We start from the raw sequence: 14723 nt of genomic DNA on the forward strand, positions 1-14723 counted from the left end.
TGTGTGGCTGTTCAAATGAATTCTTTTCCTTTGAAGTCCAAAAACTTGACAGATTAAAGTCTTGGAATCAGGCTTTGATGTTTTCAGGTGCTTAATACTGTACTTTGAAATCATAGTTAAGTTTAAAAAAATTATTTCACTTTTAACATTTTGTGTGTGTGTGTGTGCGCGCGTGTGCGTGCACGCCCGCCCCTCAGAAGACAGAAGAAGGCATGAGAGCCCTGGGAGCTGGAGTCACACGTGGTTGTCGTCTCTCTGCCGTGGGTGCTGGGAACTGATGGGCAGGGCGCTCTTGGCCATTGTGCCATTTCTCCAGCCCCTTAGTCTTAACTGTAATTACACATACTTACCAGTGTGGTTAAGTGCAAGTGAGTGTGGATGCTGGTAGATACCAGAAGGCATCAGAGCCCCAGGAACTCGTGTCTCATGTGCTTGTGAGCCACTCGAGGGGTGCTGGGAACGGAATTTGAGTCTCTTGTAACCACTGATCCATCTCTCCAGACCCAATTGCTTCCCTCCCCCCCCAGTGTTTTGAGACAGGGTCTCTCTGTGTAGCCTTGGCTGTCCTGGAACTCACTCTATAGACCAGCCTGGCCTAGAACTTACAGAGATCTACTTGCCTCTGCCTCTCAGGTGCTGGGATTAAAGGTTGAGTTTTATTTTTGGTTTTCTCTCTCTTTTTTTTTTTTTTTTTTTTTGAGACAGGGTTTCTCTGTGTGGCCTTGATCCTGGACTCACTTTGTAGATCAGACAGGCCTTGAACTCACAGAGATCCCCCTGCCTCTGCCTCCTAAGTGCTAGGATTAAAGGCGTGTGCCACCACCGCCCGGTGAATTTTGTTTTTAGTGTTTGTGTCTTTGCTTCCGTTTTCTTCTCTTGGGCTTCTGTTGCAGTAACTTGTTTGCTTCAATTCAAGATTTATCTTAAAATTAAAAAAATTTTGTTGTATAGTGTGTCTGTGCTTGGTGTGCATGTGTGTATACTGTAGGCTTGTGTGTGCAGTATGTGCCATGGTCAGAACAGCTTGAGGAGGTTGGCTCTCAGTCCTGTGGACATCAAATTCAGGCCACCAGGCTTGGTGACAAGCATTTCTACACACTGAGCCATCTTACTGCCGTATTTGACTTTTTCTCTTGATTCCTTTTTGTTCCTTTATTATTGTTTCGTATACCACAAATTGCCACTGTTATGTGCGCAGTTCAAGGTTTCCTAGGAAGTTGATAAGACTGGTGCAGCTGTTGCTGTAGTATAGGTTTAACATTTCCACATTCCAGAAAATGCCTCACTGTTGTGCCAGACTCTTCTCCACTCTTGAGTTCTTCCAGTTGCAGTCATTTTAGAGGTTATCGCCTCTTTGTAGTTTTAATTTGCATCTCATGTGGGGCTATACCAATAAGAATATTGAGTGTGTTGGGCCGGGCGGTGGTGGCGCACGCCTTTAATCCCAGCACTCAGGAGGCAGAGGCAGGTGGATCTTTGTGAGTTCGAGGCCAGCCTGGTCTACAAGGTGAGTCTAGGACAACCAAGGCTACACAGAGAAACCCTGTCTCAAAAAAAGAGGGGGGGGCTGGTTAAGAGCACTGTCTGTTCTTCCAAAGGTCCTGAGTTCAATTCCCAGCAACCACATGGTGGTTTACAACCATCTATAGTGCGACCTGGTGCCCTCTTCTGGCCTGCAGGCACACATGGGACCAGAATGCTGTATAAATAATAAATAAATAAATAATATTAAAAAAAAAAGAATATTGAGTGTGTTTTTTTGTTTTTGTTCTTAAATTTTCAAGATGTCTTATTTTTTGAGACAGGGTTTCGCTGTAGCCTTGACTGCCCTGACCTTGCTTTGTAGACTAGGCTGGCTTCAAACTCACAGAGATCTATCTGCCTGCCTCTGCCTCCCGAGTGCTGGGATTAAGGGCATGTGCCACCATTGCCCAGCTGTGTGTGTGTGTTTTCTAGACAGGCTTTCACTGTGCTATCCAGCCTAACTTGGAACTCCTGGGCTACTAGGCCATTGTGGTGCACACCTTTAATTCCAGCACTCAAGAGGCAGAGGCATTCAGATCTCTGTGAGTTTGAGGCCAGCCTGGTCTGCAGAGTGAGTTCTAGTACACCCAAGGCCACATGGAGAAACCCTGTCTTGGAGACAAAAAAAAAAAAAAGAAAAGAAAAGAAAAAAAGAAATGCTCCTGACTCAGGCAGTTTTCCTACCTTTATTTCCCAACAACTAAGAATATAGGCGTGCACTTAGTACACCTAATTTTTTGGTTTATTTATTCATGTGTACGTGTTTGTGCATGGAGGCCAGAAGTTAACCTTTTAAATTTTTATTTATTTTTTTGAGACAGGGTTTCTCTGTGTAGCCTTGGTTGTCCTAGACTCACCTTGTAGACCAGGCTGGCCTCGAACTCACAAAGATCCACCTACCTCTGCCTCCCGAGTGCTGGGATTAAAGGTGTGCGCCACCACTGCCCAGCTGTGTGATAGGCATGTGTGGGTTATTTTTCTGCCTTTTGAGAGAGTGATATCAAGGGTCTGTCTGCCTCAGTTATTTTCCTCAAAGGCATTGCCACTGCCGAGACAGCTCTTCCCAGCAGAACATGCTGAACAGTCCCTAAAACTTCCACCTCCTGATTTTCCCACCAAGGGAGCTCAGTCATCATCTTAGAGCCAGAATGTTATTCCTAAGATTAAGAACGCAGCTGGGCGTGGTGGCGCACGCCTTTAATCCCAGCACTTGGGATGCAGAGGCAGGTGGATCGCTGTGAGTTCGAGGCCAGCCTGGTCTATATAGTGAGTCCAGGACAGCCAAGGCTACACAGAGAAACCCTGTCTCGGGGGGGGGGGGGGAGAAAGAAAGAAAGAAAGAAAGAAAGAAAGAAAGAAAGAAAGAAAACCAAGGCTCCTGGCAGACCCCTCCAGCATGGCTCTCCACACTGTGGCTGGAGTGTTTGCTGTGGTTGCCATGGAAGTGTCCGTGGCTTCTCAAGCTCTGGGTTGTGTGAGCAAGCTGCTGCTTTGGAGATGGTGAAAGGAGTCAGCGCCCAGTGTGCCCTGCTGACTGTGCAGGCTGTGGTGAACATGTTCTCCTTTGGCCTTTGCAGGTGAAGGACTTAACCCAATACCTGGACCCGAGTGGGCTTGGTGTCATCAGTTTTGAAGACTTCCACCAAGGGATTGTGGCCATCAGAAACGGAGGTAGGTCAGTCGGCTCCTTCCTGTGCCCCTCCACCTCTCCCTTCTCCTCAGTGTTCTGTAACTATCTGTTCTCCCCACCCCCCACCCCCACCCCCCATACAGCCCTTGCCGCCCTGAACTCACAGAGATCCACCTGCCTCTGCTGCTCAGGTGCTGGGGCTGAAATTGTGTACCACAACACCGGCTCAGCCCATTACTCTGAGAACATCTGGCGTTCAGGTTATTTTTGTCTTCCCTGTGTGTTCTGGGAACCTTGCTCTCCATGATTGGATGGCTCTCAACTGCTTCTTTACAATGTGGAAAGCTACTTTCCTTCCCCAGCATTTCCTGGGGAAACCCCCTCCTGAGGAAGGTGTATAGTTATTCCATATTCCCCACCCATTCCGTCCAGAGTACAGCTTGCTGTGTGTGCTGTGGGGTGTAGACAGCTGTCTACACCCCACCTCTTCAGTGGAATCCTTAGATCCATGCCCTCCCCTCAAAGGCCCTGCTGCGCGTTCAGATCACCGTCCAGAGCCCAGCACTTGTCCACAGGCTTTTTCTTTATTTTCCGTTCAAAGCAAATGTACCTATTGTGAAGTGTGCAATTCTTTTTTTAAAATTTATTTTATTTTTTAATTTCTTTTGAAGTGAACAATTCTTATGTGTAGCAGTTTGAGTTATGACAGAATCCTGAGTGTGATTCTCACGTCTCTGGTGGGACCGTCAGGCAAGTCGCTCTCACCCTTTGATCAGCCCTGTGCTGGTTTCTGCCCCTGCGCACTGCTTCTTCAGCTTTCACGTGAACGTGGCCTGCGTACCTCTGGCTCCATTCCCTCAGTATGCCTCTCAGGCCCACCTAGGGGTTGGTACATGGCTGTGGCTGTTTTCAAAATGTGGAGTGGTGGCCTATTGTGCGTCTGCGTCTTGCTTATCTCACTTTTGGGATGCTTGAGTAAGGTTTCATAGAATGTGTACAAGCTTTTGTGTGGATGCATAGGCGCCTAGGCTCTGGGTGCTTAGGTGCTGGGTATGGATTTAGTGTCTTCACAGGGGCTATGGCGTTTTGCACTCACCAGGCAGTGACTCAGATTTGCTACTTTGAAAAGATTGCTTAATTGCTCTGTCACCTGCCAGAAGGTGGGGTTGATGGTGATGGAGTATGTTAGCTGGAGGCTTTTTGCCTCCTTGCACACATCAAGTATTGCCTGGAGGGTCCATAGTCAACAGGTGAGATAGGGTTTGAGAATTCCTTTGGTCTTAGCATCTGTCTTATCTGTAACCACCCAAATTATTACTGACAGTGTCACTTAGGCCTGAGTCCTCAAATGTGTCTAGAGAAGTTGCTGTGTTTTGTCATCCGTGTTTCTTTTTGATTGTTTCTCACCCACAAACCTGTTACGGACACCAGCTTCTAGGGAGAATGCGGTAAGCCAGCATTAAGGTGGGACCAATGGATGGTGGCAAGAAAGCAGAAGCTGAGGCCACCATGCGGGCAGCCTTCTCTAGGGAGGACAGGAGAGAGATGGGCAAGCATGGTTTCTGGGTGAGGGGCGCACCTGGTCCAGCTGAACAGAAAGCCAGCCTGTGTGATGGGGGAGTGGACCAGGACGGAGGGCCATAGTGACGGCCCAGTGACCTTCCCAGTGAACAGGACTTGCAAGAGGTAGGCAGGGAGTGAGCAGAGCTGAGCACAGGGGTCCTGGTAGGGAGCGAGGTGAATTTACTGCAGGGTAAGCTAGGGAACAGCCAGGGCGAGTGCACAGTGCCAACTGTTGGCCTGACCCGTGAGCCCAACCTATGATGTGTCTTTAACATCCATACAGTCTCTATTGGATGAACCTAATCACAGAAGTCCAGCAAACAGCGAGGCTGCACAGCTGGACCAGGAGAACAAGTGGGAATATGAAAAATGTGTCTCTACGGGCCGGGTGGTGGTGGCTAATCCCAGCACTCGGGAGGCAGAGGTAGTCGGATCACTGTGAGTTCAAGGCCAGCTTGGTCTGCAAAGTTAGTCCAGGACAGTCAAGGCTACAGAGAGAAACCCTGTCTCGAAAAACAAAACCAAAATAACAAAACAAAAACGAAAAGTGTATCTCTGCAATAGCAGAACAAAGCTGGCGTGACTGTTGACTCAGGGTAGAGCAGAAGAAGAGGCCAGCTGTAAGAAAAATGTATATTGATGCATTTATCACCTTCTTATTCCTAACTCATTACATTTATTTTATTAAAAAAAAAAGGTTTATTTATTTTTGGTTACATGCATTTACGTGTATATGAGTGTGGTTATGTGCCTGTGATTTCAGGTACCCATGGAGGCCAGAAGAGGGCGTCAGGCCCCTGTAGTCGCATCTTTACATCTTGGTTTTTAAGTGTATTTTAAAATCTTGCCATTAAACCAGGAATGGTGGCAACTGCCTGTAATCTGAGTACTTGGGAGGCTGAGGCGGGAGGGTTGCCAAGAACGAGAGGCCTGGCCTGATCTATGTAATGAGTTGTTCATAGTGGATTACAGTGTGTGACTGTGCCTCAAAGATCCCCCCTTCCTCCCCCGCCCCCATACCCTGAAACTCATGGGAAGTATATTTGGAAATGTGGTGGGAAGTGAGACAGCAGGCTTAGAGGCAAGCGTGGTAAGGCTGCTTGTCACCGCCAGCCTTTCACATGGATCATCTAGCCAGGGGCACATGTGATAAGTTCACACGAAACATGTAACAGCTGTCACTCTGAATGTTTGTTGAAAATGGGCCATTCTTTGTCATGACTGCCCGTCTCATTAAACGTATCACAAATAACGACTCGTTTCCTGGGGGACCATGGAGTGCAGGTCACTTAGCTGATAATGGCTGGTACCTGGTCTCTGCCTGTCAGGCAGTGAAGCTGGCTTTGCACCGTCTCTGCAGTAGTCCTGTCGCCACAGGTTGAAGGGAGGTGTGTTGTTTGTACTGCTTCACCCTGGGTGCTCTCTGTACCCTGTCAGGGTGACTGGGGAGGGCTCATTGATTTACTAAGGTTTGGTAGGTGACAGTACAGGCCTCTTCAGACTGGAGGAGCAGCCGCTGGAGCTGTGGCCAGGTAGCAAGAGACGTCCGAGTGAGAGGATTTCTCCATGGCTGCTAGTTAGTATGTCCTGCTGGACCTCAGTAATGTGGAATGGTGAGCTCCCTGTGTGGGGTGTACTTGTATCTTGACTTGGAAGGTCCCTGCCTTCTGTGTTCTTCAGGGTCAGTGTCTGTCTGTCTGTCTGTCTGTCTGTCTGCAGGAGGGCTTGCTAGCTGGTGCCCATGGCTGTCTTCTGAGTTGGGTGGGTCTTGGTTCAATGACTGACTGAAGGAGCACATAGATGTTTTTAATCTCTGGTGACAGTCGTCTGAGAATGCCTTGTCACCCCAGTACGCCAGATGGGAGTCATTCATGAATTCGTGTGTCCTCTGCCTTCTTGGATTGATTGTATAGCCACTGTAGTGCCCTCTGTCCTTTCTACAGGGAGGCGCTTCTTGGCCTGTGTCTGTGGAGCGGGACAAGCTGGTCTCAGTGAAGCTGCCAGCTTCTGTCTCTTCACGGCCTACTCTCTTCTTACACCTTCTTCTGTGAGGAGCCATTTCCTGGCCTGTCTTTTGGTGGACCCCTCCCCCCCTTTTATACCCAAGCCCTGTCCACCCTGGTGCTGTTTCTGTCCATTTTCCCAGGGGTCTGTTTTGCTCTTGGTTTGGTTTCCTTTTCATGTATTTGTTTTTGTTTTGTTTTGTTTTGTTTTTGAGACAGAGTCTCACCAGCTAGCCCTGGCTGGCCTAAAACTTGCTGTGTAGACCAATCTGCTTCAGAGTCACAGAGTTCCTCCCACCTCTGCTTCCTGCTTCTAGAATTAAGTTGGTGTTTGAGAGCAATTCATGTCGTCCAAATGACCTCAAACTTGCTATGTAGCCAAGTATGACTTTGAACTTTTGGTCCCTCTGTCTCTGTCCGCCAAGTGCTGGAATTACAGGTGAGCTCCACCACTCCCGCCTAGGCTGTTTTGTTTGAGCCAGGGCCTTGCTATGCATCCTCGGCTGGCTTGGTTTTTCACTGTGTAGCCCACGGTGGCTGTGAACTCAATACAGCTCTACTTCCGCCTGTAAAAGGTAAGATGACAGGTGTGCCACAGCCACCTCTGAAAACATTGCTTTATAGAGTTGTAGCGGATAGATAGAGTGCAGTAGTCGGTAAGTCTCTGAAGCATTGCATGGGTCTGTGTAATCCTAGCTCTCAGAACTAGGGTTTTGCTTTGTTTTGCTTGAGACAAGGTTTCTCTGTGTAGACCTGGCTGTCCTGGAACTCACTCTGCAGACCAAGCTGGCCTCGAACTCAGAGATCCGCCTCGCTGTGGCTCCCTCCCCCATGCTGGGGGTTCTTTTGTTTGTTTGGTTTGGTTTTGGTTTTTTGAGACAGGGTCTCTCTGTGTAGCTTTGGCTGTCCTGGACTTGCTTTGTAGACCAGGCTGGCCTCGAACTCACAGTGATCCACCTGCCTCTGCCTCCCAAGTGCTGGGATTAAAGGCATGCACCACCACGCCTGGTTCTGGGGGTTCATTTTTAATCCCACCTTATTTTTCATGAATATTTTTACATTTATTTAATTAGAAATATAAATCTCCCAGCTAGCTGCTAGAAGTAGTTTGGATACTTCAGGGTCTCAGCCTGATACCCCATGATGGGGACATTGCTTCGAGTTCCTCCTGTACAGAGCAGACCCTGGGCTTGGAGGATGGGATGGGCCTTCTTGGCGGTGAGCTGTAGGGAGCCGCAGAGATATGGCTGGATGAGGCGACCCTCGAGAAGTGCTGGCAGACTGGAACAGAATCTCCTGCCTTTGGTGCTAGCTATCTAGTGGGAAACAGACAGATGATACGGTGGGAGACAAGAGGCTGTGGGGGGGCATCACACGGAGGGTGTGTTGTGGGGGACTGTGCCTGCTGTGGGGGGGCATCACACGGAGGGTGTGTTGTGGGGGACTGTGCCTGCTGTGGGGGTGGCATCACACGGAGGGTGTGTTGTGGGGGACTGTGCCTGCTGTGGGGGTGGCATCACACGAAGGGTGTGTTGTGGGGGACTGTGCCTGCTGTGGGGGTGGCATCACACGAAGGGTGTGTTGTGGGGGACTGTGCCTGCTGTGGGGGTGGCATCACACGGAGGGTGTGTTGTGGGGGACTGTGCCTGCTGTGGGGGTGGCATCACACGGAGGGTGTGTTGTGGGGGACTGTGCCTGCTGTGGGGGGGCATCACACGGAGGGTGTGTTGTGGGGGACTGTGCCTGCTGTGGGGGGGGCATCACACGGAGGGTGTGTTGTGGGGGACTGTGCCTGCTGTGGGGGTGGCATCACACGGAGGGTGTGTTGTGGGGGACTGTGCCTGCTGTGGGGGGGCATCACACGGAGGGTGTGTTGTGGGGGACTGTGCCTGCTGTGGGGGGGCATCACACGGAGGGTGTGTTGTGGGGGACTGTGCCTGCTGTGGGGGTGGCATCACACGGAGGGTGTGTTGTGGGGGACTGTGCCTGCTGTGGGGGGGCATCACACGGAGGGTGTGTTGTGGGGGACTGTGCCTGCTGTGGGGGGGCATCACACGGAGGGTGTGTTGTGGGGGACTGTGCCTGCTGTGGGGGGGCATCACACGGAGGGTGTGTTGTGGGGGACTGTGCCTGCTGTGGGGGGGCATCACACGGAGGGTGTGTTGTGGGGGACTGTGCCTGCTGTGGGGGGGCATCACACGGAGGGTGTGTTGTGGGGGACTGTGCCTGCTGTGGGGGGGCATCACACGGAGGGTGTGTTGTGGGGGACTGTGCCTGCTGTGGGGGGGCATCACACGGAGGGTGTGTTGTGGGGGACTGTGCCTGCTGTGGGGGTGGCATCACACGGAGGGTGTGTTGTGGGGGACTGTGCCTGCTGTGGGGGGGCATCACACGGAGGGTGTGTTGTGGGGGACTGTGCCTGCTGTGGGGGGGCATCACACGGAGGGTGTGTTGTGGGGGACTGTGCCTGCTGTGGGGGGGCATCACACGGAGGGTGTGTTGTGGGGGACTGTGCCTGCTGTGGGGGTGGCATCACACGGAGGGTGTGTTGTGGGGGACTGTGCCTGCTGTGGGGGGGCATCACACGGAGGGTGTGTTGTGGGGAACTGTGCCTGCTGTGGGGGGGCATCACACGGAGGGTGTGTTGTGGGGGACTGTGCCTGCTGTGTTTGAGGCTGTAGGGGAGCTGGGGTCAGGAGGTGGAGGGATGAGAAATGGCGAGATCGTCTGTCCGTGGTGTAGTGGACGGACGTGGTCTTTTCTGTGACAGAGCACTGAGCCTCGTGATTCTACTCCAGCCTAAGCCATGGAGAGTGCTCAGTGCAACAGTCCCCTGCCTCAGCCATTCTGCCAGGACACGGAGGGAACTGCCCAGTGCACCTGCTGATTAGGGCAGTGGCTTTGCTTTTCTGCCTCAGTAATTCTGGGGTTTCATTTACATTTGATTAGAAAGACACCGTGAAGTCAGAGATGGTTTTGAGTCATTTCATAGCATGTGAAGAGTGGAAGGCAGGCATCCCCGTGAAGGTCACCTCAGGTCTTGCTGTAATATACTGGTGCAGCTATGGACAGCCTCTGTCGCCTGTCAGCGTCACTCCACACTGGGGAGCAGCATAGTAAACCACACAATGTATTGACCCAGTTTGCAGGGAAGCGCAAGACGCCTGCTGTCACAGCGACAAGCACTGTTCCAGGAATAGAGTGAGACGGGGAACTGTTACAAATAGGCCATGGCTCTGCTCATGCACCCCAGCTCTGGAAGGACAAGAGAAATGCACATTAACCATTTCCACATAACAGCTAGCTGGGCTTGCACTTTTAATCTCCCCACTCAGGAGACACAGATAGGCGGATCTCTGTGAGTTCAAGGCCAGCCTGGTCTAAATAGCAACTTCTAAGGCAGCCAGGGCTACATAGTGACACCCTGTCACAAAACAAGAAAGTCCACATAAGGAGACCTAGACAGGAGGATCTGAAGTTTAAGGCCTGCTTCTCAGGGTAAAAATGAGGGCCACAAAAAATGGCTCCGCAGTTAAGAGCTCTGCCTACTTTAATAGTAGGCCTGGGTTCAGTTCCCGGCATGACCATCTGTAACTGCAGACGCAGAGGAGCCAACATCCTCTTCTGGCCTCTGTGGGCACCAGGCATGCAAGTGTGGCTGCCAATATACATGTAGGAAAGTATCCATACACATAAAATAAAAATAAATAAGTTAAAAACAATAACATAAGGGAGCAGGAGAGATGGCTCCAGTTTGGTTCTCTGCATCCATATCTGGCGGTTTATCATGGCCTCCAACTCCAGCCTAAGGAGTCCAATGCCTCTTCCGGACCCCATAGGCACCTGTGTGCCATGCACACAGACACATGGTTCAGAGGTTAAGAGCACTGGCTGCTCTTCCAGAAGTCCTGAGTTCAATTCCCAGCAACCACATGGTGGCTCACAACCATCTATAATGTGATCTGATGCCCTCTTCTGGCCTGCAGGCAGAAAAAAAAAAAAAAAGAACCTAAAAAGCAGGGGCAAACCCTTTTTGTTTTGTTTTTCTTTTGTTTTCAAAACAGGGTTTCTCCATGTAGCTCTGGCTGTCCTGGAACTCACTCTGTAGGCCAGGCTGACCTCAAACTCAGAGCTCTTCCTGCCTCTGCCTCCCAAGTGCTGGCATTAAAAGCATGTCCCACCACACTTCGCAAACACAAATAGCTTTAAAAAGACTAGAAGCATGCCAGCCGCATCCATGTCTCCCTCTGGGGACGCCATGTGGGACGGTGCTCTTAGAAGGATTGTACACCCCAGGCTGTAGACACGTTTGTGGATCTACCATGCTTGATGAGCTTTCAGAGATTTAGGTTCCCAATTTCAGTTTTGGAGGCTCAAGCAAAGCAAATTTGTTAACACTGCGGTGGGAAAACCTGCTAGAAAAAGTTCCAGCCTTTCTGGTCTGTCTGGGATAACAGGTCCCCTCTGTCCTGAATCTGGAAGGTTCTGTCTGTGGCAGCAGCCAGCTGAGTTAGAAGCAGTGGCATATGTGGCTTGGCTAGAGCTCTCCTGGACCAGATAATGCAGGGACTACAACTTGAGACGGTGGAAGCCAGCTGGGCCTGAGAGCATGCATGATGCTGGGCTGAGGCCTCGCACCCTTCTGTGGTCCTGCCGACCACATGTTCAGCCCTGCAGAAGACCCATGATTCTTTGTAAACATTTAACATTTATTTGATGTGTTTTCTTTGTGTGTGTGTGTGTGTGTGTGTGTGTGTGTGTGTCTGTCTGTCTGTCTGTCTGTCTGTCTGTCTGTACCATACACATACCTGGTCTCCATGAAGGCTAGAAGGAGTTACAGGTGGTTGTAAGCTGCCCTGTGGATGCTGAGAATTGAACCCAGTTCCTCTGGAAGTACAGCTAGTGGTTTCAACTGCTGAGCCATCTCTTCAGCCCCAAAAACCCATGATTTTTTTTTGTTTTGTTTTGTTTTTTTGAGTTAGGGTCTTGTTTGTTTGTCTGTTGCTTCTTCCAGACAGGGTTTCTCTGTGTAGGCTGTCCTGGACTTGCTTTGTAGACCAGGCTGGCCTCAAACTCAAAGAGATACACTTGCCTCTGCCTCCTGAGTGGGATTAAAGGTATGTGCCACCATGCCCATCAGAGACAGGGTCATTCTATGTCAACCTGGCTGTCCTGGAACTTACTATGTCAAAGGAGGCTGGCCTCAAACTCACAGAGATCCACCTCCCTCTGACTCCTGAGTCCTGGGATTATAGGCATGTTCCACCATGCTCAGCCCCAACAATTCTTAAAAGCCACAGAAAAGAGCAGTGTGTAGGTACTGTTTGCAAAGGTTGATGTGCCTGGACTCTCAGGGGAGCTCAAAGGACCTTCACAGCTCCTGTGAGGGCAGCAGGCCCAGTCCTAAGGGTCTCCTGAGAGTAGTCACAGCTGCTTTAAGATTACAGTGGCTGTTAGGCTTGGAGGACAGTGTCCCAGCATGAGCCTCCTTGCACCCTGTCCTCACATCTGCAGTGTGCTCTGTCCTCAGCCACCCAGGCCTATTAGATGAAAACATGAACCTTCTCTGGTCTCCTGTGGCCCATTCAGGGGAAGCCATGGCCGGCCGCTCCTAGGCACGCCTGGGAAGGTTGCTGTTCCACGTGGCCCTGGAGATACGACTCTACACACTGGGTGTGGCTCATACCTGTAAACCAGCCTTGAGAGTGGACGCAGGAGGCACCATGGCTGGTTTAAAGCCAGCCTGCTTTTCAGGATTTCTTGCTTCAAAAAGAAAAGGAAAAAAAAATGGGACTGTGCCTTTTTTTTTTTTTAAATTACTGTTTTTAAAAGTTTGTGTGTGTGAGTGTTTACATACATGTGGGTGGGCGTGTGGAAGCCGGAGGACTACCTCGGGGGCAGTCCTTACCTACTGCCTTGTTTGAGGCAGGGCCCTTTGTTCTGCTGTTGTGTGCTTTGTAGGATTCTCCTTTTCCCAGCCCCATCCTACCATTGGAGAACTGGGCTTACAGGTGTGTGATACCAAACTTGGTTTTATGTAGATTACAGAAATTTAAACTCCTGAGTTTTAACTCCCCCATCCTGCATAGCAAGCACCTCTATCTACTGTGCTATCTCCTAGCCTGATGGGGTTTTGTTGTTGTTGTTTTTCTGTTTTGTTTGTTTGTTTGTTTGTTTGTTTTTTTAGACAAGATTTCTCTGTGTAGCCTTGGCTCTCCTAGGCTCACTTTGTAGAACAGGCTGGCCTCAAACTCACAGCAACCCACCTGCCTCTGCCTCCCCAGTGCTGGGATTAAAGGCATGTGCCACTATGCCCAGCTTTACTTTAGTTATTTAAACAAGTGCTTATTAAAAAAAAAACCCCAAAACCCCCCTCAAAATTGATAAGAATACCATTAGATTAAAATGTAAAAAAAGGGGAGTGGAGAGATGTCTCAGCAGTTAAGAGCACTGGTTCCTCTTCCAGAGGTCCTGAGTTCAATTCCCACCAACCACATGGTGGCTCATGACCATCTCTGATGAGATCTGGGGCCCTCTTCTGATGTGCAGACATACATGCAGGCAAAACACTGTATACTTAATAAAAAAAAATTTTTTTTAAAGGAGCAGGGAACAGAGCCCAGTGTGATGGCACAAGCCTTTAATCCCAGCACTGGGGAGACAACAGAAGCAGGCGGATCTTCCTGAGTTTGGGGTCAGCCTGGTGTACAAAGCGAGTCAGGACGGCAAGGGTTACACAGAGAAAAATCCTGTCTCAAAAAACAAACAAAAATTAAGATTGACTGTGCTAAGGGCGTTGACTAAGTAGCCAAGCTGTAAGACACTGTACTCCATGTAAGAAATGGTGTAGTAGTGGAACATTGGGATACGTGTCCTTCTGCACGCTTGTCACGTGCAGCGCCTTGTCGTGGGCAGCACCTTGTCATGTGCAGCGCCTCTGCACGTCTTGGAGACATGGATGTAGCCACCCACAGAGGGAGATGCAGGTGTTCTGGAGTCCAAGTGTGGAGAATGTCTCTGGCGTTGAGTTAGGAAGTTGGTGCTCCTTTAAAATTTACTTCCTTAGGTGCTGGAGAGATGTCTCAACAGCTAAGGGACTAGCTGCTCTTGCAAAGGGCCTGGATTCGATTTCCCAGCACCTACACGGAAGCTTACAGCCATCTGTAGCCCAGTTCTAGAGGATGTGATGTCCTCTGGCTACTGAAGGCAGCAGGGATGCATATGGGGCTCATATGCATGCAGCCCAATAGCCGTATAATTAAATTCATAAAAAAGGAACAAATCTTTCAAAAAATTTAACTTATTAAAAAAAATAAAAATAATGGCCATTTGTGGTAGTGCATTTCTTTAATCCCAGCACTCAGGAGGTAGAGACAGACAGATCCCTGAGAGTTTGAGGCCAGCCTGGTCTACAGAGTGAGTCTAGGATAGCCAAGACTACACAGAGAAACCCTGACTCAAAAAACCAATAAATAAATAAATAAATCAGGCATGGTAGCTCACGCCTTTAATCCCAGCACACAGGAGGCAGAGGCAGGCAGATCTCTGTGAGTTTGAGGATAGCCTGGTTTACAAAGCAAGTCCAGGACAGGCAGGTCTCTGTTACACAGAGAAACCTTGTCTCAAAAAAAACAAACAGCCTGGTCTGCAAAGTAAGTCCAAGGCAGCCAGGGATGTTACACAGAAAAACACTGTTTTCAAAAACCAAAAACAAAACAAATAAAGCTGGACGTGGTGGCCACACCTTTAATCCCAGCACTCTGGAGGCAGAATCAGGTGGATTGATGTGAGTTTGAGGCCAGCCTGTTCTACAAAGTGAGTCCAGGACAGCCAAGGCAACACAGAGAAACCTTGTCTCAAAAAAACCAACCTAACAAACAACCATCCAAACAGTAGACAACAAATAAATAAATAAATAAATAAAATAAAGATAAAAACAGCTTGCTGGAGCACATCCTTCACCAAGTACTCCAGAGGCAGAGGCAGACAGAGCTCAGTGAGTT

The 14723-nt window shown here is 49.8% G+C and overlaps 1 protein-coding gene across 2 annotated transcripts in view; it reads left to right on the forward strand.

Moving 5' to 3' along the window:
• Positions 1-14723, forward strand: part of RAB11FIP3 (RAB11 family interacting protein 3) — an 80263-nt gene that overhangs the window by 28868 nt on the left and 36672 nt on the right. For both annotated transcript variants that reach the window (XM_084763084.1, XM_084763085.1), the window contains exon 2: positions 3102-3195. In XM_084763084.1, coding sequence (XP_084619210.1) covers positions 3102-3195 — 94 coding nt within the window. The remainder of the gene's footprint in view (positions 1-3101; positions 3196-14723) is intronic.

The sequence above is a fragment of the Acomys minous genome, assembly GCF_964271855.1.
Source record: "Acomys minous genome assembly, chromosome: 16".
In the NCBI taxonomy this organism is placed as follows: Eukaryota; Metazoa; Chordata; class Mammalia; order Rodentia; family Muridae; genus Acomys; species Acomys minous.